The 25,203-nt window shown below is 54.0% G+C and overlaps 1 protein-coding gene across 2 annotated transcripts in view; it reads left to right on the top strand.

The window, feature by feature from the left end:
* The window catches only part of LOC146020849 (aldehyde oxidase 2-like), an 80,560-nt gene that overhangs the window by 40,274 nt on the left and 15,083 nt on the right, over positions 1-25,203 (top strand). For both annotated transcript variants that reach the window (XM_083154368.1, XM_083154370.1), the window contains exons 11-19: positions 350-455; positions 811-933; positions 1,440-1,536; positions 2,713-2,837; positions 7,137-7,261; positions 9,198-9,285; positions 11,383-11,469; positions 11,790-11,981; positions 17,199-17,426. In XM_083154368.1, coding sequence (XP_083010494.1) covers positions 350-455; positions 811-933; positions 1,440-1,536; positions 2,713-2,837; positions 7,137-7,261; positions 9,198-9,285; positions 11,383-11,469; positions 11,790-11,981; positions 17,199-17,426 — 1,171 coding nt within the window. The remainder of the gene's footprint in view (positions 1-349; positions 456-810; positions 934-1,439; positions 1,537-2,712; positions 2,838-7,136; positions 7,262-9,197; positions 9,286-11,382; positions 11,470-11,789; positions 11,982-17,198; positions 17,427-25,203) is intronic.

Here is a 25,203-nt window from a genome sequence, read left to right as displayed (position 1 = left end):
CATTACACATTATGCCACATACTGTAATGCCCAATACACATTATGCCACATACTGTAATGCCCAATACACATTATGCCACACATGGTAATGCCCATTACTCAATAGGCCACACACCGTAATGCCCATTACACATTATGCCACAGACCATAATGCCTGTTCTATAATATGCCACACACTGTAATGCCCATTACACATTAGACCACACCCTAGTGCCTATTATAAAATGTCCCCTGTAGTGTAGCTTAGAAATGTGTTGTTAACCTGGATACTATCCCACTATCCCAACTTTGCAGCAGTTTCATATTGACCCATTATATCATTGTTTCTGTCCTGTTCCTCCATTGTCAGATCCATAAACACAGAGGAAGCAATGAAAGTGCCCGGGGTGATCGATGTGGTGACTTCTGCGGATATCCCTGGATTAAACAACCCAGATTTACTTGCTGCAGATGAGGTACATCTATTTTACCATCAGGGGAACATGATTGAGGGGGTGATTCAGGTTAGTTTGCAAAAGCAAATGCCTTCTTTAATGGACAAAAACATGTGTACTACAGAGAGAGTTATATTGTTGTTGTGCAGAGTTAATACCAGCTGCTTTATTCTTACACTGCAATTTAGATTTCAGTTTGAAGACACCTCACCCAAATGTAACGCTCTCTGCACATGTTATATCTGCCCCACCTGCAGTGCAGCATGGTTTTGTCCATTAAAGAAGGGGTGTGCTTTTGCAAGCCAACCAGAATCCCCCCCCCCCCCCTTAGTCCAGTAGTACATTCATGTATAAAATGCCTGTCTGCTTTTCTTAGGTGAACTACATTGGGCAGGCAATTTGTGCAGTAGTTGCAAATACCCAGAACCACGCTAACCTGGCAGCGTCACGTGTAAGGATAACCTACGAGGACCTACAGCCTGTGTCTCTCTCTATTCAGGTAACAAGACTGGGCATGAGCAGTCATATCACCTAACTGTACAGCATGTTAGATTATAGCAGGGTCCAGGGAAAATGAAAAAGTACATACCTGTCCTCATGCCAAGTCTCACTCACAGCCAGTGGTGGATCCAGAGGGGGAGCTGCAGCACAGTTCAAAATTCAAATAGGGGAGCCACACCCACCGACAGTGAGTCAGTTTGGAATGGCAGTTGGTGACAGTGGGTGTGGCACCCCTATTGGAATAACTGTGCTGCAGCCCCTCCTCTTGAGCCGCCATTGTGGCTAGAAGGACAATATACACTGACAGAACCACCTTGGAAAAATTGGGGAAGTGGTTAAAACTGTTTGAAAAAGCAATAACTACTAATAACATTTGTAGGGGCTTGATGCTGATCCGATCAATAAGCTCATAGGGGTGGAAAGGGCTGAGGCAGCTGTAGTCTTCCTTATGTTCTTTATATATATAATAATGTTTGTAAAGGTAAATGTCTCTGTGGCTTTTAGGATGCCATAAAGCATAATTCCTTCTTCGAGCCAATCAGAACATTGGAGTATGGAAATGTGGACGAAGCTTTTAATGGTGTGGATCATACTCTGGAAGGTAACTATACCTTGACGTCACACAAAATATAAATAAATCATTTTATCGGTGTCCAGGCCTCTACCAGAGAGAAGGTTGCTGGTAAAGGGCTGATGTGAATGGTAAGGGGGTGAGGGCTGAGGATGCTGGTAGAGGGCTGGGGTTACTGGTAGAGGAGTAAGGGCTGGGGGTGCTGGTAGGGAGCTGAGGTTGAGGGTAGTTGGTTGGGGACTGATGTTCTGATAGAGGTTGAGAGTAGTGGGTAGTGGCTGATGTTTCTGATAGGGGTTGAGGTAGTTGGTAGGAGGCAGCTGTATCTGATAGAGGTTGAGGGTAGTGTGTTGGAGGCTGATGTATCTGATAGGGGTTGAGGGTAGTGGGTTGGGGGCTGATGTTTCTGATAGAGCTTGGTGATATTGGGATGGGGGCTGATGTATCTGATAGGGGTTGAGGGTAGTGGGTTGGGGGCGGATGTTTCTGATAGAGGTTAAGGTAGTGGGTTGGGGGATGATGTATCTGATAGGGGTTGAGGGTAGTGGGTTAAGGGCTGATTTTTCTGATAGGGGTTGAGGTAGTTGGTAGGAGACAGCTGTATCTGATAGGGGTTGAGGGTAGTGGGTTGGGGGTTGATGTTTCTGATAGAGGTTGATGGTATTGGGATGGGGGCTGATGTATCTGATAGAGGTTGAGGGTGGTGGGTTGGAGGCTGATGTATCTGATAGAGGTTGATGGTAGTGGGCTGGAGGCTGATGTTTCTGATAGGGGTTGAGGGTAGTGGGTTGGGGTCTGATGTATCTGATAGAGGTTGAGGGTGGTGGGTTGGAGGCTGATGTATCTGATAGAGGTTGAGGGTAGTGGGATGGGGCTGATGTTTCTGATAGGGGTTGAGGGTAGTGGGTTGGGGGCTGATGTTTCTGATAGAGGTTGATGGTATTGGGATGGGGGCTGATGTATCTGATAGAGGTTGAGGGTGGTGGGTTGGAGGCTGATGTATCTGATAGAGGTTGATGGTAGTGGGCTGGAGGCTGATGTTTCTGATAGGGGTTGAGGGTAGTGGGTTGGGGGCTGATGTTTCTGATAGAGGTTGAGGGTAGTGGGCTGAGGGATGTGATTTATGGTAGTTTAATAGCAATACTGTATAACACAGGATAAATAGGTGTCTTGAGTGCTGCCTTTGTTTTACTTTTCAAAGAACAGGTGAGGACTATATAGGAGGACACAATGATCTTCATCTGGAAGCACAGAATGTACGTGTATTACCTAGAGTAGAGGAACACGCGATGGAGGTGTTTGTAGCCACACAGGATCCAGCATCAGTACAGGTAAAGTCATAGTAATAGGCCACTCTTACTCCATTATACAGAGGGTGACCCGGGTTTATCCATTCTTATAACCCGGGTCGAATTGCTGGGTTGGTAAACTGGGTTATAAGCTGTGGTGCTTTCCCACCACACCTTGATCCGGGTCTATATGTCACCAACCCGACAATAACCAGGGTCCGAGGTGCGATGTGAATGGGGTTACTAAGGGCTTTTGGATCAGTTTTAAGTTTAATTAACATTTGTAGTAATCAGATCACATTTCCCAATGTATAATGGGAAATGTGATCTGGCGGAATACAGAATCATAACATAAACATAAAAATAAAGACTCATAGACATGGATTTGGCAAAATAAAATAAAAATCACCAACCACTCAGCTCCTACCTGTCATTTTTCAAACACAGCCTTTAGCATGGCCGGTAGGAGCTGATTGGCTGGTGGTTTATCACTCTCCATTTCATCACTTATCAAGCTTAGTACATCTGGCCCAATACAAAATGTTTCAAATATGCTTAAATAAACTAAATTATGATGGCAAAGAAAGAATGTCATAATCCACCCACACACCCTTCTAACATGACTGCCCACCTGGTGAGGTCTTGATGCAGCCCCTGTCGGGTGGTCCAGCAATCAACAACGATGAACGCACCCAAAAGCATAACAGTGAATTCAACTGAATTTACCCCCAAAGCGGCAACTTGCTGTTCTATCCTGTCTTAATAAAAACCGCTAATGACAAAACCACCACCACGAAAACAACATTCGGGGCGTGATGGTGGGATGACGGGAACAAAGAGACTTTGTATCAGCATTCAAACCACATAAACACATCATAGGACGAACCAATCCCACGGTGTCACACAATACAGCCCAAAGATATGATGCTTAACCCTCTCAGGCAATCGGTACGTTTCTCTTGTTTTTGAAAAGTTTTTGGCATTCAGTATAAAAACCAGACATACAGTAGAATACAGAAAAAGGTTAAAAGTAAGGCAAAAAGAAGAGGGAACGGGTGTTGTGGTTAGTCACTGTCCAGCCAATAGATAGAACACAGGTGGTGTGGTAGAGCCAATAGATAGAACACAGGTGGTGTGGTATGCAGAGCAAATACTGGCTGATTTATTTTTACACTGCAATACCCCTTTCAGACAGAAAAAAACAACCCGGGAATTTCCCTGGTCCAATAGGGTAGACCTGTTTTTTTTCTGTCTGAAAGGGTCAACCCAGGACTAAAATACCAGGGCTTCAACCCTGGAATTTAGCAGGGTTTTTCCCGGGTCTGAATTCCAAAAACCCGGGTCGCCGGCTGTCTGAAAGGGTGCGACCTGGGTTTTGGGGATTATTACACATTGTAAGGCGCTGATTGGCTCTCCTGGGGGGGGGGGGGTGATTGGTTGTGACTCGAGGATGGGCCTCTCTGATTGGCTGGGAGGGCATGGCACTGGGGCTGGCCTCTGAGGTCATTAGGGATTTGCAGAAAGGACAGCATGGCCCACTGGATGGAGCAAAAGGTGAGAGAGCTGCTGGCAGTGGGAGGGGAGGAGGAGATCTGCAACTGATGACTGGGACAGTCAAAAATGCCACAGTGTACAAACATTGCAAATATACTGACAGCCATGTGAGGTAACATGTACCTACCAGTATATAAAAACAATAAAACTTGTTTACCACATATCCTTGCATCATGCCATGGTTAATGCAATGCAGTGAACAGTCACCACCCACTTTACATGACCTCATCTCTGTGTGCCTTTAAAACTGTCCTTTTCTTATGACACACATTATAATGCAAGAAAAATCAGGCTTCTGTGTGAAAGGGGTCGATACGGGAAATACCCGGGTTTTTCGTGCTGTATGAAAGGGGGCCAGAGCTTTTAACTGAGTCTTACCCAGATTTTTGTATCCAGGAAATACCTGGGTTTTTGCGATTTTTTTCTGTCTGAAAGGGGTATAAAATACACTTCAGTTTGAATGCCCCCCCCCCCCCCCAAAAAAAATCTAACTCTCCCTGTTACATCTGTTATTTTTTTTCTCTGCTAACAAAGATGAATGAATACCATAATCCTAATCTGTTCTATAATCCTAATCTGTTCTTGGGAGATGGCCATGAGGTGTGCATGCTGCAGTACTGCCATGTCCTGTAGTCACCAATCACTGCCATGAGGTGTGCATGCTGCAGTACTGCCATGTCCTGTAGTCACCAATCACTGCCATGAGGTGTGCATGCTGCAGTACTGCCATGTCCTGTAGTCACCAATCACTGCCATGAGGCGAGCATGCTGCAGTACTGCCATGTCCTGTACTCACCAATCACTGCCATAAGGTGGGCATGCTGCAGTACTGCCATGTCCTGTAGTCACCAATCACTGCCATGAGGTGTGCATGCTGCAGTACTGCCATGTCCTGTAGTCACCAATCACTGCCATGAGGCGAGCATGCTGCAGTACTGCCATGTCCTGTAGTCACTAATCACTGCCATAAGGTGTGCATGCTGCAGTACTGCCATGTCCTGTAGTCACCAATCACTGCCATGAGGCGTGCATGCTGCGGTACTTCCATGTTCTGTACTCACCAATCACTGCCATGAGGCGTGCATGCTGCGGTACTGCCATTTCCTGTAGTCACCAATCACTGCCATGAGGTGTGCATGCTGCAGCACTGCCATGTCCTGTAGTCACCAATCACTGCCATGAGGTGTGCATGCTGCGGTACTGCCATGTCCTGTACTCACCAATCACTGCCATAAGGTGGGCATGCTGCAGTACTGCCATGTCCTGTAGTCACCAATCACTGCCATGAGCCGTGCATGCTGCGGTACTTCCATGTTCTGTACTCACCAATCACTGCCATGAGGCGTGCATGCTGCGGTACTGCCATTTCCTGTAGTCACCAATCACTGCCATGAGGTGTGCATGCTGCAGTACTGCCACGTCCTGTAGTCACTGATCACTGCCATGAGGTGTGCATGCTGCAGTACTGCCATGTCCTGTAGTCACCAATCACTGCCATGAGGTGTGCATGCTGTAGTACTGCCATGTCCTGTAGTCACCAATCACTGCCATGAGGCGAGCATGCTGCGGTACTGCCATGTCCTGTAGTCACCAATCACTGCCATGAGGCGAGCATGCTGCAGTACTGCCATGTCCTGTACTCACCAATCACTGCCATAAGGTGGGCATGCTGCAGTACTGCCATGTCCTGTAGTCACCAATCACTGCCATGAGCCGTGCATGCTGCGGTACTTCCATGTTCTGTACTCACCAATCACTGCCATGAGGCGTGCATGCTGCGGTACTGCCATTTCCTGTAGTCACCAATCACTGCCATGAGGTGTGCATGCTGCAGCACTGCCATGTCCTGTAGTCACCAATCACTGCCATAAGGTGTGCATGCTGCGGTACTGCCATGTCCTGTAGTCATCAATCACTGCCATGAGGTGTGCATGCTGCAGCACTGCCATGTCCTGTAGTCACCAATCACTGCCATGAGGTGTGCATGCTGCAGTACTGCCATGTCCTGTAGTCACCAATCACTGCCATGAGGTGTGCATGCTGCAGCACTGCCATGTCCTGTAGTCACCAATCACTGCCATGAGGTGTGCATGCTGCGGTACTGCCACGTCCTGTAGTCACTGATCACTTCCCTGAGGCGTTCATGCTGCAGTACTGCCATGTCCTGTAGTCACCAATCACTGCCATGAGCCGTGCATGCTGCGGTACTTCCATGTTCTGTACTCACCAATCACTGCCATGAGGCGTGCATGCTGCGGTACTGCCATTTCCTGTAGTCACCAATCACTGCCATGAGGTGTGCATGCTGCAGTACTGCCACGTCCTGTAGTCACTGATCACTGCCATGAGGTGTGCATGCTGCAGTACTGCCATGTCCTGTAGTCACTCATCACTGCCATGAGGCGTGCATGCTGCAGTACTGCCATGTCCTGTAGTTACTCATCCCTGTCATGAGGCGTGCATGCTGCGGTACTGCCATGTCTTGTACTCACCAATCACTGCCATGAGGTGTGCATGCTGCAGTACTGCCATGTCCTGTAGTCACCAATCACTGCCATGAGGCGAGCATGCTGCGGTACTGCCATGTCCTGTAGTCACCAATCACTGCCATGAGGCGAGCATGCTGCAGTACTGCCATGTCCTGTAGTCACCAATCACTGCCATGAGTTGTGCATGCTGCGGTACTGTCATGTCCTGTAGTCACCAATCACTGCCATGGGGCGTGCATGCTGCGGTACTGCCATGTCCTGTAGTCACAGCTCTTGTTTTCCTGGTTTCTCTTGGCAGGCGGCTATAGCATCCGCTATTAGCATCCCCTCGGATTACATCCTGTGCTGTGTAGAGAGAAGACAAGGCGTGGAGCACGTGCACACTGCTTCACAGGCTGCCATCACCGCTGTGGCTGCTCACAAGTGAGTATGGGAAATGAGCCTCACGGTTAGGGCTGCAGGAAGCTTGGCTGGGCCCAGGTACTTGTCTGGGGGCGTGGCCTACTGAGGCGTGATCCTGCACCCATAGAATAAAATACAAAAATGAAATCACTACCCTGGCCATACTGACTGCAGCCCGGCACACAGCAGCATGTGTTGGGTTACTAATAGCTGCTGCCAGGTAACAGGAGCCCCTGTGGACCCCTCCATTAGACCTGGGCCCAGCTAATTATTACCTCCTCTGTTATGTCCAATAAGGTAGCATTGAGCCCTCTCTTGTGCACAGATTTTAGAAGATGCAAGGTTCTGGATTGAGCACTGAGTTACTGATGGGAACAGAATAAAGGTGCGGTGCGGAGCATACTGCGTTCTGTGTAGAATGGATGTGACCAGGAGATGAGAGCTCAGTGTACCTACAGGATATCTCGACGGTGTGAAGAGCGCCCGGAGGGCGCGATGAATCACCTAGTCTCTTATATATTTAGCCAGATCTGTCACTCATCCCCTGTGTGTAAAACGCTGGGCGGGGTTACAAGAGTGATTGACAGCGTTATACACACATAGTTTCTGACTTAGGACACCCCCCCCCCAGCCCAGCGTTATACACAAACCCGCACCCCCCTCCGAATAGACCAGCGTTATGCACACCCCGTTGGAAAACACCACCCCCAGCCAGGGCTACAGCACCACCCACCATTATACACCACACTCCACAGCCAGCAGGTGAGCAACGGGTCTGCCCGCACCCCCCCCCCCCCGGATCAGCCAGTCTCTCCGCACTGCCCCCTCACCAGCAAGCAGCGGGTCTGCCCGCACCCCTCCTCCCCCGCCAGCAGCGATTCTGCACGCACCCCACCCCGCGAGCAGCGAGCAGCAGGTCTGCCAGAACACCACCACCCCTCCTCCCCAGCAGCGGGTCTGCCCTCACCCCTCCCCCCCCACGCGGGTCTGAGCGCACAACCCCCCACCTCCGTCCAGATCGGCGGGTCTGCCCGCAACCCACCCCCCAATCAGCTGGTCTGCATCACCCCCATCGGCGGGTCTGTCCGCACCACCTCCCCCCCAAAAATCGGCGGGTCTGCCCACACCCCAAGAGCGCACCCCCCCCCCCCCCCCCGAGCAGAGGGTCTTCCCGAATCCCCCCCCCTCCCGGGTCAGCAGGTCTGCACAGCCCCAACCCCAGGATCAGCAGGTCTGCACCGCCCCAACCCCAAGATTGGCGGGTCTGCCCACACAAACCCCACCCCCTCCACAAGCAGCGGGTCTGCCTGCACCCCCCCACCAGAGCCACAGGTCTGCCAACACCGCTGCCCGCCCCCCTTCCCTACCCCAGGGCAGCAGGTCTGCGAAAATGCCAGGTCTGCGAACATGCCCCCCGACCCGCTGCGGGTCTGCCCGCACCCACCCCCAGAGCAGCCCGCAACACACCCGCCGCAGTAGTGGGTATGCCCACCCAAAGTGGCGGGTCAGCACGCACCCCCCGCTGCATGAGCGGGTCTGCCCGCACCCCCCCTTCGCTGGAGCAGTGGGTATGCCCGCCCCCACCCGGAGTGGCGGGACTGTCCCCCCCCCCCCCCCCTGAAGCAGCGGAGGTCGCTGATCCAGCGGGGAAGGGGGGTGCAGCCATACCCGCTGCTCTGGGGGGTTGCAGGCATACCCGCTGCTCCAGCGAGGGGGGGGTGCGTGCAGACCCACCGCTCTGGGGGAAGGGCGAGCATACCCGCCGCTCTGGGGGAGGGGGGGGGTGTGGGCAGACCCGCTGCTCCAGGGGGGGGGGGTGCGGCCAGACCACATGCTCCGGGGGTGGGGGGGTGTGGCTGTAGCCCCTTACGACGGTGTGAAGAGCGCCCGGAGGGCGCAATGAATCACCTAGTAGTAGTATATATTATAATATGTCTTGTCTGTGCTTCTATTGCAGAATCGGTGAAGCCGTGAGCTCGGTAGTAGAGAACAGGATAAAGTCACCTGTGCTGAGGCATCAACCGGCATTCTACGGGAAATACAAGGTGTGCATGCTGCACCTGCTCACCTTCCTTACTGCCCCCAGCTGGCCCCCAGCTGGGCTGACTCACTACTGCTCACCTTCCTTCTTACTGCCCCCAGCTGAGCTGACTCACTGCTGCTCACCCTCCTTCTTACTGCCCCCTAGCTGGGATGACTCACTACTTCTCACCCTCCTTCTTACTGCCCCCTAGCTGGACTGACTCACTACTGCTCACCTTCCTTCTTACTGCCTCCAGCTGGGCTGACTCACTACTGCTCACCTTCCTTCTTACTGCCCCCAGCTGGGCTGACTCACTACTGCTCACCCTCCTTCTTACTGCCCCCAGCTGAGCTGACTCACTGCTGCTCACCCTCCTTCTTACTGCCCCCCAGCTGGGTGGACTCACTACTGCTCACCCTCCTTCTTACTACCCCCCAGCTGGGCTAACTCACTACTGCTCACCTTCCTTACTACCCCCAGCTGGGCTAACTCACTACTGCTCACCTTCCTTACTGCCCCCCAGCTGGGCTAACTCACTACTTCTCACCTTCCTTACTGCCCCCTAGCTGGATTGACTCACTACTGCTCACCCTCATTCTTACTGCCCTAGTTGGGCTGACTCACTACTGCTCACCCTCCTTCTTACTGCCCCCAGCTGGGCTGACTCAGTCCTGATCACCCTCCTTCTTACTGCCCCCCAGCTGGGCTAACTCACTACTGCTCACCCTCCTTCTTACTGCCCCCCAGCTGGGCTGACTCACTACTGCTCACCCTCCTTCTTACTGCCCCCCAGCTGGGCTGACTCACTACTGCTCACCCTCCTTCTTACTGCCCCCCAGCTGGGCTGACTCACTACTGCTCACCCTCCTTCTTACTGCCCCCCAGCTGGGCTGACTCACTACTGCTCACCCTTCTTCTTACTGCCCCCCAGCTGGGCTGACTCACTACTGCTCACCCTCCTTTTTACTGCCCCCCAGCTGAGCTGACTCACTGCTGCTCACCCTCCTTCTTACTGCCCCCCCCCCCCCCCAGCTGGGTTGACTCACTACTGCTCACCTTCCTTACTACCCCCCAGCTGGGCTAACTCACTACTGCTCACCTTCCTTACTACCCCCAGCTGGGCTAACTCACTACTGCTCACCTTCCTTACTGCCCCCTAGCTGGGTTGAATCACTACTGCTCACCCTCATTCTTACTGCCCCAGTTGGGCTGACTCACTACTGCTCACCCTCCTTCTTACTGCCCCCCAGCTGGGCTGACTCACTACTACTCACCTTCCTTCTTACTGCCCCCCAGCTGGGCTGACTCACTACTGCTCACCCTCCTTCTTACTGCCCCCTAGCTGGGATGACTCACTACTTCTCACCCTCCTTCTTACTGCCCCCTAGCTGGACTGACTCACTACTGCTCACCTTCCTTCTTACTGCCTCCAGCTGGGCTGACTCACTACTGCTCACCTTCCTTCTTACTGCCCCCAGCTGGGCTGACTCACTACTGCTCACCCTCTTTCTTATTGCCTCCAGCTGGGTGGACTCGCTACTGCTCACCCTCCTTCTTACTGCCCCCAGCTGGGCTGTAAGAAGAAACTGCTGCCCACCCTCCTTCTTACTGCCCCCTAGCTAGACTGACTAACTACTGCTCACCCTCCTTCTTACTGCCCCCTAGCTGGGCTGACTCACTACTGCTCACCCTCCTTCTTACTGCCCCCTAGCTGGACTGACTCACCCCTGCTCACCCTCCTTCTTACTGCCCCCAGCTGGGCTGACTCACTACTGCTCACCCTCCTTCTTACTGCCCCCTAGCTGGACTGACTCACTACTGCTCACCCTCCTTCTTACTGCCCCCCAGCTGGACTGACTCACTACTGCTCACCCTCCTTCTTACTGCCCCCTAGCTGGACTGACTCACTACTGCTCACCCTCCTTCTTACTGCCCCCTAGCTGGACTGACTCACTACTGCTCACCCTCCTTCTTACTGCCCCCCAGCTGAACTGACTCACTCCTGCTCACACTCCTTCTTACTGCCCCCTAGCTGGACTGACTCACTACTGCTCAACCTCCTTCTTACTGCCCCCAGCAATGGGCAGGTCACCCGTAACCAGTATTGTGTTTATTGTAGGTGGGCTGTATGGAGGATGGCAGGATTGTGGCGTTGGACGTCACCTATTACTGCAATGCTGGGCATAGACCAGATGTTTCCTTCAAGGTAAATTGGCTTCAGATGATTTATTTTATTACGATAATATTTCTGCCTTTGTGTAACGGGAATGAGGAGCCTGTGCGTGACGCATCCAGTGTTCCGCCATGTATATAGTAGCAGAAAGAGTTTTATTGTAACATACAGTGTATATTATGTATAGTATAGTACATAGGGTTACCCAGCCCTTATTAGGGCACCGCAGCTGTAATGCCAGGAATTGTACGATTACAATTATAATATGAAAAATCGATTTTCTTCCCTTTTGATGTTTATTTCTCGTCACGATAAAATGTGACGTTATTTTAATTTCCTTTTGTCACATTTAGGTGCTCACCATGTCCTTGCTGAGTGCGCTGAACGCTTACAGTATCCCCAATACCCGCTGCAGTGTCAAAGCCTGCAGGACAAATCTACCGGCCAAGGCGTTCTGCGCAGGATACGGGTTCGCACAGGCGGCGATGCTGGCAGAGATTTGGGTGGACACCGTAGCAGACCGGTGTGGAGTGCCGCCAGACAAGGTAATGCAATGTACTAAACAGTATCTACCGGGTAATGCACCCATGCCTTTAATTATACATTATGATCCCTTGAAGGGGGACACAAGGCGTGATGCATGAGTAGGTTTTGTCACATCTGATCCTATCGCCGCAGTGGTGCCAGATTGTGTCATCATGAGCCTTATATTTATATCAATGTCGTCACTTTGCCTACTTTGTGTCTCATGTCAACTCTCTGACCGACACTGTAGAGGTTGTGGTATTGTGGCCATGCCCAGTGGTTATATCGGGTAGGCAAACATTATTACTATACCTGGACACACATGTTAGTTGGGTTGGGTATATTAGCTAGACAAGCACAATTTAAACATTCAGAATGTAGACACCATAATGCCGACAGGTACAATAAACTCACCATCGGGTATCCTTATGCATACACTTTAATAAACTTAACACTTATAAACCTACTAGGTGATTCATCGCGCCCTACGGGCGCTCTTCACACCGGCGTAGTACCTTCCCACCTAGGGGCGGTACCTGCTTGTGGTGGTACAGGATCCCCCATTGTCACGGGGGTACGTGAAATGCGGGAGCGGGGGCCGCGGTGGTCCGCTGGGGGGTGGAATTGCCGGAAGGGGGTCTTGGGGGTCTACAAATTGCGGGAGGGGGGGTGGTGTGTGGGGATGCGCGGTTAGCGGGAGGGGGCGGGGGTACGCAAATCGTGGGCGGGGGCGCGGGGGGGCTTGAATCGTGGGAAGGGGGGTCCGCAAATTGCGGGAGGGGGGTTGTCGGGGTTAGTGAATTGCGGGAGGGGGGGTTGCGGAGGTCCGTGAATTGCGGGAGGGGCGCGTGGGGTGCCGTGAGTCAAGGGGGGGTGGTGCGGGGGTCCGTGAATCACGGGAGGGGTCATGAATCGCAGGAGGCGGGGGTCGTGGGGGGGCTGCGAATCGCAGGAGGGGGGGTGTGGGGGGTTGCCGTGAATTGCATGAGGGGCGTGAATCAAGGGAGGGTGGGCGCAGGGGGGTGGTGCGGGGGTCCGTGAATCGCGGGAGGGGGCATGAATCGCGGGAGGGGGGGTCGTGGGGGGTTCCGAATCGCAGGAAGGGGGGTATGGGGGGTGCCGTGAATTGCGTGAGGGGGGCATGAATCGCGGGAGGGGGGGTCCCTGAATGTGTGAATTACGGGGCGGTCGCAAATCGCGAGAGGTGCCGAGGGGGCCCGCAAATCGCGGGAGGGGGGCGCTACGGGGGGTTTCGTGAATCGCGGGAGGGGGGGTCGTGGGGGGTTGCGAATCGCAGGAAGGGGGGTGTGGGGGGTGCAGTGAATTGCGTGAGGGGGGCATGAATCGCGGGAGGTGGGGTCCCCGAATGTGTGAATTAGGAGGCGGTCGCAAATCGCGAGAAGTGCCGAGGGGGCCCGCAAATCGCGGGAGGGGGGCGCTACGGGGGGTTCCGTGAAACGCGGGAGGGGGCAGCGCGAATTGCGGAAGGGGGGTCGCAAATCACAGTAGGGGGGGGGTTGCCGTGAATCGCGGGAGGGGGGGTCGCGGGGGGCCCTTTTAATGCCGGGAGGGGGGGTCGCAGGGGTCCCGCGAATCGCGGGAGGGGAGGATGCAGGGGTCCTGCGAATCGCGGGAGGGTCGCGGGGGTCCCGCGTTTCGCGGGAGAGGGTGGTCGCGGAGGTCCAGCGAATCGCGGGAGTGGGTGGTCGGGTCTGGGACGGATATTAGACAGCACTTACATCGACAGCCATTACATCGACGGCTCAATAGGTCGACATGGTTTTAGGTCGACATGTCATTATGTCGACATGTCATTATGTCGACAGCTCATTATGTCGACAGCTCATTAGGTCGACATGTTTTTAGGTCGACACTGCCATTAGGTCGACAGAGTCTATGTCGACAGTCAAAAGGTCGACATGGGTTTTTTCACTGTTTTTTGGTCTAAATGTCGACACAGTCGACATGGACACAGTTTGAAGTGTACCGCAGCCGCTCGCTATGCTTCGGGCACGGTGCCTCGCTGCGCTCGGCACACTATTTTATTCTCCCACCACGCCCTAGTGGATAGTAGGGCATGAAATACCGCCTGTCGGCACATGTCGGCTCAATAAACAGTGAAAAAACCCATGTCGACCTTTTGACTGTCGACATAGACACTGTCGACCTAATGGCAGTGTCGACCTAAAAACATGTCGACCTAATGAGCTGTCGACCTAATGAGCAGTCGACCTAATGAGCTGTCGACCTAATGACATGTCGACCTAATGGTATGTCGACCTAAAACCATGTCGACCTATTGAGGTGTCGAACTAATGGTGTCGATGTAATGGCTGTCGATGTAAGTGCTGTCTAACAATAGTCCGGATACCGGGGTGGTCGCGGGGGTCCTGCGAATCGCGGGAGGGGGGTCGCGGGGGTCCCGCGAATCGCAGGAGGGGGGGTTTGCGGGGGTCCCGCGAATCACGGGAGGGGGGGTCGCGGGGGTCCCGCGACTTGCGGGAGGGTGGAAAGCGGGGGTCCCGCGAATCGCGGGAGGGGGGGTGCGGGGTCCTGCGAATGGCGGGAGGGGGGGTCGCGGGGGTCCCGCGAATCGCGGGAGGGGGGTCGCGCGATTCGCGGGAGGGGGGGGGTCGCGGGGGTCCCGCGATTCGCGGGAGGGGGGGTCACGGGGGGTCCCGCAAATCGCGGGAGGGGGGGTCGCGGGGGGTCCCGCGAATCGCGGGAGGGGGGTCGCGGGGGTCCTGGCAGAGGGTAGGGATGTGCAGGAGTAATGGTGGATGGTGGCTGTGGAGTAATGGTGGATGGTGGGCGTGTACTGTAGCCCTGGCTGGGCGGGGGGAGGTGATGTCAAGGGGGTGGAACGTCAGACACATGAAAGTGAAACTGTTCTACACAGGAACGTTCTCCACAGGGGTTGAGTGACAGATCTGGCTAAATATATAAGAGATGGGGGATGCGGCCGGCGGCGGTGCAGGGGGGATCGCAGCAGGGATCGGAGATTCCTGCTGTGGTCCCCCTTTGATACATTTAGGTGATACTTAATATTTGCGGCTAAATCCCGAAAACGGGTGTTTTCGGGGATTTAGCCGCAAATATGGTTTGATAAATGGGCCCCTTAGATTGCCCACTACTCCCCTTTTACACTCTATTGGCTAAGCCAGTGGTAGCCAACTACAGTCCTCAAGAGCTACCAACAGTTCACATTTTCCAGAAAACCAGCTGCAACACAGGTGCAATCATTACTCACTGACACATTTGATAAGATGCACAGGTGGAGCTAATTACTTCTCTTGTGATTCTGTGAGGAGATCTGGAAAACATTAACTGTTGGTAGCTCTCAAGGACTGGAGTTGGCTATCCCAGGGCTAAAGCAGCCCATACACGCTGCTATGAGAGCTGACCCGATGTGTGCTTTGAGGTGCGCGCTCCCGCGCACCTCATCGCACAGTACAAAAAGTATGTGCTTGCACATACTTTTTGTACCTAGTTCTCATCACATTGCATTGCATGCACAACGTGTGCACATGCACTGCAATGCGATTTGATCCATGTTAGTACAGCACGGAAAGCACGCCCACAAAGCAGCGTGTATGGGCTGCTTAAGCCCTTCCTCCTCAGATCTCACAGTAACTAACAACTGGATACTTAAAGTGACAGCATCACAGAACCCTTCAGTTGTGATTTTTTTTTTTTGCTATGTACGGCGCTGCGGACACTTTGCGGCGCCTTATAAATAAACGTACTACTACTACTACTACTAGTTGTCTGTCACCTCTGTGCTTAGTCAGCAATTGGTTTTCTTATTTAGGGTGGGATGTACTAAGGGGAAAATGCGGTAAAACCCCCATTTTAACCGCATTTTCCTATGTATTAAAACCCCGCCGCCTCGTTAACGCAGGGAAGGCTATCGCCCGCCGACCCCCCTCTCCCCCTCCCTCTGGGTTACCTGGTCCAGGTCCTCCTGGACCTGGAAGGTAAGCCCTTCCTCCCCCTAGTAACGCAGCCGGACGTTCTTCCGGCTGCAGGGGGGAGGAGGAGGCGCCGGGGACAGCCTGCTTACCTGTCCCTGGCGTGTACAGTTGCCCCTGATTGATACAATTAAATATTGCATAGCATTGCATGCCAGCAAGTGGCATGCGATGCGATGTGATTCACAATGTTAAATGCACCCCCAATGTCAACGCCACCCCCACTATCAACGCCAACCGGAAGTGTGGCGAGCGCAGCGAGCCCGCGAGGGGCGGCGGTATGCGTCCTCCGACCTTTTCATACCCCCACTATCCACGTCGGCCAGGAGCCAGAAGCGTGGCGAGCGGACACGGATTACTTTACATGTATTCCGCGTCTGCTCGCCACGCTTCGGGTTGGCGTTTATAGTGGGGGTGGCGTTGACAATGGGGGTGCATTTCACATTGTAAGCACCCATCAGGGTGCTTGTACAATTAAAAATCGAATCGCATCACATGCATCGCATGGCATGCATCGCATGCCGCTATATTGCATGCGATGCACTACGATGGAAATCGGGGGTGTGCAAGGTGTGCAATGATGGAACAGCATGCAAATCGGCCAGAAAATGAGAAAAATCGGCCAAAAATCGGCCGCAAAATCGCATCCGATTTTTGCATGCGATTTGCGGACGATTTTCGAACGATTTCGCGGGCGCCCTGATAATACACAAGAACCCATTTTTTAAGGCAGGTTGTCATGACAATATATCTCAAATGGTGTTTTAAGTGTTCCGCGCCATCTCACCAGCCATGTGGGTGATATTTACCTCTTTAAGGGCCATTGGCACTTGGGATGCCGATAGTCAGAAGACCGACAGTGGCATCCTGATTACCTTTTAGTTATATATATGCTAACCCTCTCCACTACCCCCTAACCCTCTGTACCTGCAACCTAACTTCCCCCCACATCCTAACCCTCCTTCATAAACCTAACCCCCTCCCCCGCACCATGGCCCTAACCCTTCCTTACTTACAATCGTGACGTCAGCGGCTGGGGTTCCGGTGCTAGCGATGTTGGGATCCCATCGCCGGATCCCATCTGACCGCCAGTATTCTAACTGGATCCCTTCCATGACCTGCTTGAGCTACAAACATTTTCTTTGTACAGTTGACATTTTCTCCTCATGTATGTACATCATTGAACATACGTATGAACACGCTGCGAATTAATGGAGGTCATGACTGTACGGTTACACCCTACAATACTGTATGTTTGCTTTCCAGGTCCGTCATAGAAACCTGCACAAAGAGAACAGCGTGCTGCCGTTCGCACTGGAGTTTGATGCAAGTAACTTATTGGGATGCTGGGACGAGTGTATGGAGAAGTCCTCCTACTACCAGAGGAGGGCGCCCGCAGGGAAAGACAACCAGCAATGTACCTGGAGGAAGAGAGGCTTATCCATCATCCCTGCCATGTTCCCTGCTGGATTCATTGCAGATTCCCTTAATCAGGTTAGCGGACGCAGGCCCGGGTACCAGGGGGCGGCATGGTCATACCCGGGAGGTGGGGCCAATGTCCCATCAATATATAGAAAAAAATACTACAGCATGTACAGTGGCGTAACACTGACAGCAGTTACATGCTCATTTCCAAGAATTACAGAATTACATGCTCATTGCTAGGGGTTTAATGATTATTGCCAGGGGGTTACATGGTCGTACCCAGGGGCAATATATATTCCGGTATCCGGACTATTGTTAGACAGCACTTACATCGACAGCCATTACATCGACACCATTAGTTCGACAGCTCAATAGGTCGACATACCATTAGGTCGACATGTCATTAGGTCGACAGCTCATTAGGTCGACAGCTCATTAGGTCGACATGTTTTTAGGTCGACACTACCATTAGGTCGACAGTGTCTATGTCGACAGTCAAAAGGTCGACATGGGTTTTTTCACTGTTTTTTGAGCCGACATGTGCCGACAGGCGGTATTTCATGCCCTACTATCTACTAGGGCGTGGTGGGAGAATAAAATAGTGTGCCGAGCGCAGCGAGGCACCGTGCCTGAAGCATTGCGAGCGAAGCGAGCGATGCGAGGGGCTGCGGTACACTTCAAACTGTGTCCATGTCGACTGTGTCGACATTTCGTCCAAAAACAGTGGAAAAACCCATGTCGACCTTTTGACTGTCGACATAGACACTGTCGACCTAATGGTAGTGTCGACCTAAAAACATGTCGACCTAATGAGCTGTCGACCTAATGAGCTGTCGACCTAATGACATGTCGACCTAATGGTATGTCGACCTAAAACCATGTCGACCTATTGAGCTGTCGAACTAATGGTGTCGATGTAATGGCTGTCGATGTAAGTGCTGTCTAATATCCGTCCCAGAGCCATATATTCCTGGGGCAATATATATGTTGGTACCTGGAATCCGTACCAACAATCCAACCAATGGTATATGTTACCATGTAGAACCTCTAGCATCTATCCATCTGTCCAGTAAGACCCCTACCGCCCCCAAACATGTACTTCCCCCTAGGCACGTGCCTAATGGGAAGTTTGGTTCTGCCGCTTGGGCTGCAGTGCCATTGTTACATCACTGGGTATGTGTGGTTTCATGCAGTACAGGAATCGCCGGCAACTAACCATTTGTCCCCTTACCAGCATTACATTCGGGTGCAGCATTTACACTATAACATAAGAGGTAATTCAGACCCGGTCACACAGCTGTGATTTCACAAGGAAGACAATTAACGAATGACTGCACATGTGTACGAATCGTGGCGCAAGCGCAAGGCCATTCAGCAAAAAGTATCAAGGCGTATCTGAATTGTAAGGGCGCAGTTCTGAGCCATTCCTTTGATAACTAAAAGTAGCAAACTGTGGAGACATTGTATAAAATCTGAAAATAAAGTTTCTGCTACAGATTTAAGAAAGAAAATAAATAAGGTACAAACAGTAGCAATCTGTGAGAATCTGCACAGATCTGGGCTGATATGCAGGATCTCTCAGAACAAACATACAGAAATGACCTTTTTCATAAGTTCTCTGAAAGTACAAATCCATGCGAATATATTCATCGAAACCCCACAAAAGTTTATGGCCAATAATACCGCTTTCACACTGCCAAAACGTTTAAAAACGGCATTTTTAAACGGTATTTAAAACGGGTCTGAGCCTTCACATTGCAGTAGATTACTGTTTTTAAATACCGTTTAAGTACCATTCACATCAGTCAACCCGTTTAATCCCCTGAACACGTTTCAAGGCAGAATGCAGGGGACAGCCTATCACAGGTCTGTAATCTGTTGTTATTACTAAACTAGGTGATTCATCGCGCCCTACGGGCGCTCTTCACACCGGCGTAAGGGGCTACGCCCCTTAATTTGTGAACATTTGTATTGTGAGAAATATGGTTAGAATTGTATGAAAGATGCCCTGTATTGCAGCTTCTGGCAGTGGGTGAGGGTCCAGCGTGGCAGCACAGGAGTACCGGACGGTGGCCCTGAGTCAGTGTCTCCTCCTACTGGGTGGGAGTTAGGGTGCATGAGAGCAGGAGGCTGGGATATGAGGCATGATAGGGGTATGTGGGCAACACAGCGTCAGCGATTACCCAGTGGTGGAAGTTACGGTTCAGGAGAGCAGAAAGCTGGGTAGTGATAGGGGTGTGTGGGCATACGGGGGACTAAAGAGGGTGGTGGACACTGTGCAGCTTCTGCCAGTGGGTGAGGGTCCAGCGTGGCAGCACAGAAATACAGGAGTCAGTGTCTCCTCCGACTGGGTGGGAGTTAGGGTGCATGAGAGCAGGAGGCTGGGCGGTAAAGCATGATAGGGGAATGTGGGCAACACAGGGTGAGCGGGTCTCCACTGGCGGAAGTTACGGGGCAGGAGAACAGGAGGCAGGGCAGTGTCCTCCCACATTGATGGCAAAAGTATTCAACATCGGCCATAAACCATCGATTATTTGAAAATCATTGATGGTCGATGGGCATCCCTAGAACTGGAGGAGGGTGGGGGACAGTATGCAGCTCCCGGCAGTGGGTGAGCGTCTCCTACCACTGGGAGGGAGTGAGCGTGCATGAGAGCAGGAGGCTGTATAATAGTGGTATGTGGGCAAGACATTGATAAAAGTTGTGGCGCTGGTGCAGAGGGCAGTGGGGAAACCTGCAGTGCGGCAGCCAGGGCCGGATTTCCCACCTAGGGGCGGTACCTGCTTGTGGTGGTACAGGATCCCCCATTGTCACGGGGGTACGTGAAATGCGGGAGCGGGGGCCGCGGTGGTCGGCTGGGGGGTGGAATTGCTGGAAGGGGGTCTGGGGGGTCTGCAAATTGCGGGAGGGGGGGTGGTGTGTGGGGATCCGCGGTTAGCGGGAGGGGGCGGGGGTCCGCAAATCGTGGGCGGGGGCGCGGGGGGGCTTGAATCGTGGGAAGGGGGGTCCGCAAATTGCGGGAGGGGGGTTGTCGGGGTTAGTGAATTGCGGGAGGGGGGGTTGCGGAGGTCCGTGAATTGCGGGAGGGGCGCGTGGGGTGCCGTGAGTCAAGGGGGGGTGGTGCGGGGGTCCGTGAATCAAGGGAGGGGTCATGAATCGCAGGAGGCGGGGGTCGTGGGGGGGCTGCGAATTGCAGGAGGGGGGGTTGCCGTGAATTGCATGAGGGGGGCGTGAATCAAGGGAGGGTGGGCGCAGGTGGGTGGTGCGGGGGTCCGTGAATCGCGGGAGGGGGCATGAATCGCGGGAGGGGGGGTCGTGGGGGGTTCCGAATCGCAGGAAGGGGGGTATGGGGGGTGCCGTGAATTGCGTGAGGGGGGCATGAATCGCGGGAGGGGGGGTCCCCGAATGTGTGAATTACGGGGCGGTCGCAAATCGCGAGAGGTGCCGAGGGGGCCTGCAAATCGCGGGAGGGGGGCGTTACGGGGGGTTTCGTGAATCGCGGGAGGGGGGGTCGTGGGGGGTTGCGAATCGCAGGAAGGGGGGTGTGGGGGGTGCCGTGAATTGCGTGAGGGGGGCATGAATCGCGGGAGGTGGGGTCCCCGAATGTGTGAGTTAGGGGGCGGTCGCAAATCGCGAGAAGTGCTGAGGGGGCCCGCAAATCGCGGGAGGGGGGCGCTACGGGGGGTTCCGTGAATCGCGGGAGGGGGCGGCGCGAATTGCGGGAGGGGGGTCGCAAATCACAGTAGGGGGGGGGTGCCGTGAATCGCGGGAGGGGGGGTCGTGGGGGGCCCTTTTAATGCCGGGAGGGGGGGTCCCTCGAATCGCGGGAGGGGAGGATGCAGGGGTCCTGCGAATCGCGGGAGGGGGCTCGCGGGAGGGAGGGGTCGCTGGGGTCCCGCGATTTGCGGGAGGGTCACGGGGGTCCCGCGTTTCGCGGGAGGGGGTGGTCGCGGAGGTCCAGCGAATCGCGGGAGGGGGTGGTCGGGTCTGGGACGGATATTAGACAGCACTTACATCGACAGCCATTACATCGACACCATTAGTTCGACAGCTCAATAGGTCGACATGGTTTTAGGTCGACATACCATTAGGTCGACATGTCATTATGTCGACAGCTTATTAGGTCGACAGCTCATTAGGCCGACATGTTTTTAGGTCGACACTGCCATTAGGTCGACAGAGTCTATGTCGACAGTCAAAAGGTCGACATGGGTTTTTTCACTGTTTTTTGGCCGAAATGTCGACACAGTCGACATGGACACAGTTTGAAGTGTACCGCAGCCGCTCGCTATGCTTCTGGCACGGTGCCTCGCTGCGCTCGGCACACTATTTTATTCTCCCACCACGCCCTAGTGTGGATAGTAGGGCATGAAATACCGCCTGTCGGCACATGTCGGCTCAATAAACAGTGAAAAAACCCATGTCGACCTTTTGACTGTCGACATAGACACTGTCGACCTAATGGCAGTGCCGACCTAAAAACATGTCGACCTAATGAGCTGTCGACATAATGACATGTCGACCTAATGGTATGTCGACCTAAAACCATGTCGACCTATTGAGCTGTCGAACTAATGGTGTCGATGTAATGGCTGTCGATGTAAGTGCTGTCTAACAATAGTCCGGATACCGGGGTGGTCGCGGGAGGGGGGGTTCGCGGGGGTCCCGCGAATCACGGGAGGGGGGGTCGCGGGGGTCCCGCGACTCGCGGGAGGGTGGAAAGCGGGGGTCCCACGAATCGCGGGAGGGGGGGTGCGGGGTCCCGCGAATGGCGGGAGGGGGGGTCGCGGGGGTCCGGCGAATCGCGGGAGGGGGGTCGCGGGGGTCCCGCGATTCGCGGGAGCGGGGAAAGCGGGGGTCCCGCGAATCGCGGGAGGGGGGGTGCGGTGGTCCCGCGAATCGCGGGGGTCCCGCGATTCGTGGGAGGGGGGATAGCGGGGGTTCCGCAAATCGCGGGAGGGGGGGTCGCGGGGGTCCCGCGAATGGCGGGAGGGGGGGTCGCGGGGGTCCCGCGAATGGCGGGAGGGGGGTCACGGGGGTTCCGCAAATCGCGGGAGGGGGGGTCGCGGGGGTCCCGCGAATCGCGGGAGGGGGGGTCGCGGGGGTCCCGCGAATCGCGGGAGGGGGGAAAGCGGGGGTCCCGCGATTCGCGGGAGGGGGGAAAGCGGGGGTCCCGCGAATCGCGGGAGGGGGGGTGCGGGGTCCCGCGAATGGCGGGAGGGGGGGGTCACGGGGGTTCCGCAAATCGCGGGAGGGGGGGTCGCGGGGGTCCCGCGAATCACGGGAGGGGGTGTCGCGGGGGTCCCGCGAATCGCGGGAGGGGGGTCGCGGGGGTCCCACGATTCGTGGGAGGGGGGGTCGCGGGGGTCCCGCGATTCGCGGGAGGGGGGGTCCCGCGATTCGCGGGAGGGGGGGTCGCGGGGGGGCCCGCGAATCGCGGGGGGGCCCGCGAATCGCGGGAGGGGGGGTCGCGGGGGGGTCACGCAAATCGCGGGAGGGGGGGGTCACGGGGGGTCCCGCGAATCGCGGGAGGGGGGTCGCGGGGGTCCTGGCAGAGGGTAGGGATGTGCAGGAGTAATGGTGAATGGTGGCTGTGGAGTAATGGTGGATGGTGGGCATGTACTGTAGCCCTGGCTGGGCGGGGGGGGGTGATGTCAAGGGGGTGGAACGTCAGACACATGAAAGTGAAACTGTTCTACACAGGAACGTTCTCCACAGGGGTTGAGTGACAGATCTGGCTAAATATATAAGAGATACCGTTTCAGAGCCATTCTCACTGCATATAAACTGGCTCTGAAACGTGTAGGACTCCTGTGTGTTATCTTTAACCGGTAAATCAACTCTGCTGCTTTCCCACTGCAGACCAGTTTAAAGTACTGGTAATCTTAAATGGTATTTAAAACGGTATTAGCATACCCACTGCAGCAGATTACCGTTTTAAATACCATTAAAGTACCATTCCCATTGCAGTGAACCGTGTAAAATGTAGAGTGCCTAACACCCCCCCAGTTTTCAACTTACCTCTGTGCGCCAACAAAAGAGACAAACTTTTCTGCCCCTTTTAAAAAAATAGTATTAAGGGGGAACAGACAAATATCTCCCATATCTGTGTCAGAATGGCGGGTACTTGTGTAGTTACGCGGCGCCCGATATATCGGATGCGATATCGGCCGCTATATCGGATGCAATATCGCCCGATATATCGATGCGATTTTTTAACCTGTTCATAATCCCACTATCCACTACGCATGGAGTTGATTTTATATGGTGTGGCGAGCGCTGTAATCCGCGTCCCCTCGCTGGGCTCGCTACGCTCACCCACTATATAAAATCAACTCAATGCGTAGTGGATAGTGGGGTTATGAACAGGTAAACAAATCGCATTGATATATCAGCCGATATCGCATCCGATAGATCGGCCAATATCGCATCCGATATATCGGGCGCCGTGAAACTACACAAATACCGAATGGCGTCCCTAATGTCCTCAACATATAAACATTACCTCATAATACCATCTAGTATCTACGGCAACACCTGAGCTACTGTGTACCTGATTTATGATCACCCCCCAACCAATTAATACCATTTTATTAGATCTGGGATGTAGATAGGGCTCAGCTGCAGAGCTGCTCTGCGTGTCCAGTCCTGCAGTGACTGGGAGCAGAGGCATTCCTGCTGGAGGAATGTGGATAGTAATTAGGGTTCTGAGATAACAAAACACCTGTAACAGCTACTGTGTGAGCGCAATACATACAGCCTGAAAAACAATCATCAAAGAACGCAAAAATAATTAAGTCTCGGCGACGCCCACGGTCCCCTCCGCCCACAGTACGCTGGAAGTAATGAGGGACAACAACTCAGTCCATCGAATTCAGCAGACGTCGTCACATTTTCCTTGCAGTGTTATACCAAGCGCTGACAGTGGGTGTCTCAGTTTATGCATGTTTGGATGCGCAGCTGTGCACAGGGTTGCCGAGAGCTGTGCTGGGTCCGGGTAATGGGAGGGGGTGTGGCCAATGCAGGGAGGTGTGGCCAGCCCTGCTCCCTAAGAAACATTAGTAATAGTGCGGTGCAGGTGATGCAGAGGGGGTGCTGGCAAGGGGTCCAGTGGAGTTGAGAAAGGGGGTACTTATTACTCTGACCCAGGTCTGATCGAGGGGCTGAGTAGGGCCCCTGTCACCTGGGTGCCGAATCAGATTAGCAGCTCTTTTCAGTCCAGCACATGCTGCAGCGTGGCCAGGGAGGGGCTTAAAGTACAATTTTTTCGGTGATTTATTCTAAGGATGCATGGCCATGCCTCCCATAGTTAGTCCACTCCCCTGAAAAGTACCAGTGCTCGGCCAAGCCCTCTGCTGCCCTGACAGGGGCTGGAGGACCTCTGCATCAGGAAGCGGCCATGTGTGCTGGTCTGGGGAGATGGGCTGCTGCTGCATCAGTCACTCCTCTCTCTCCTTGCTGTCTACAATGTTGATGGTGGGGGATGGAAGTGGGTGAAGAGCAGTGGCGGCTCTTTCCTCGTCAGAGGAGAGGGGCTGCTGAGATGCCCCCGCCCTCCGGTGCCGCCGCTGCTGGTCCCCACCGCCTCCATCTTCTTGTCCCGATCACCATTGCAGGACCGGCTCATGCGCAGTAAGTCTCTTCAGTACTGCGCATGCGCTGGCCCCAGCCTCTATGGGCTGCCTTAGGAGCAGACCCGTAGAATTGTATTGATGGTCCCAGGTCCGCGGTACTCCTTTTTAGGGGCTGCCCTGCGGCTGCGTATAGAGAGGCATCCCGGAGGGAGGGAGCACCTCCCAATGGGACTGCCTTGAGTGAATGGCAGGTCAGACTTCCAATAGGAAGT

This window comes from Crinia signifera, chromosome 7, assembly GCF_055691185.1.
Source record: "Crinia signifera chromosome 7, ASM5569118v1, whole genome shotgun sequence".
In the NCBI taxonomy this organism is placed as follows: Eukaryota; Metazoa; Chordata; class Amphibia; order Anura; family Myobatrachidae; genus Crinia; species Crinia signifera.
This window is presented reverse-complemented; position numbering and strand designations above follow the sequence as displayed.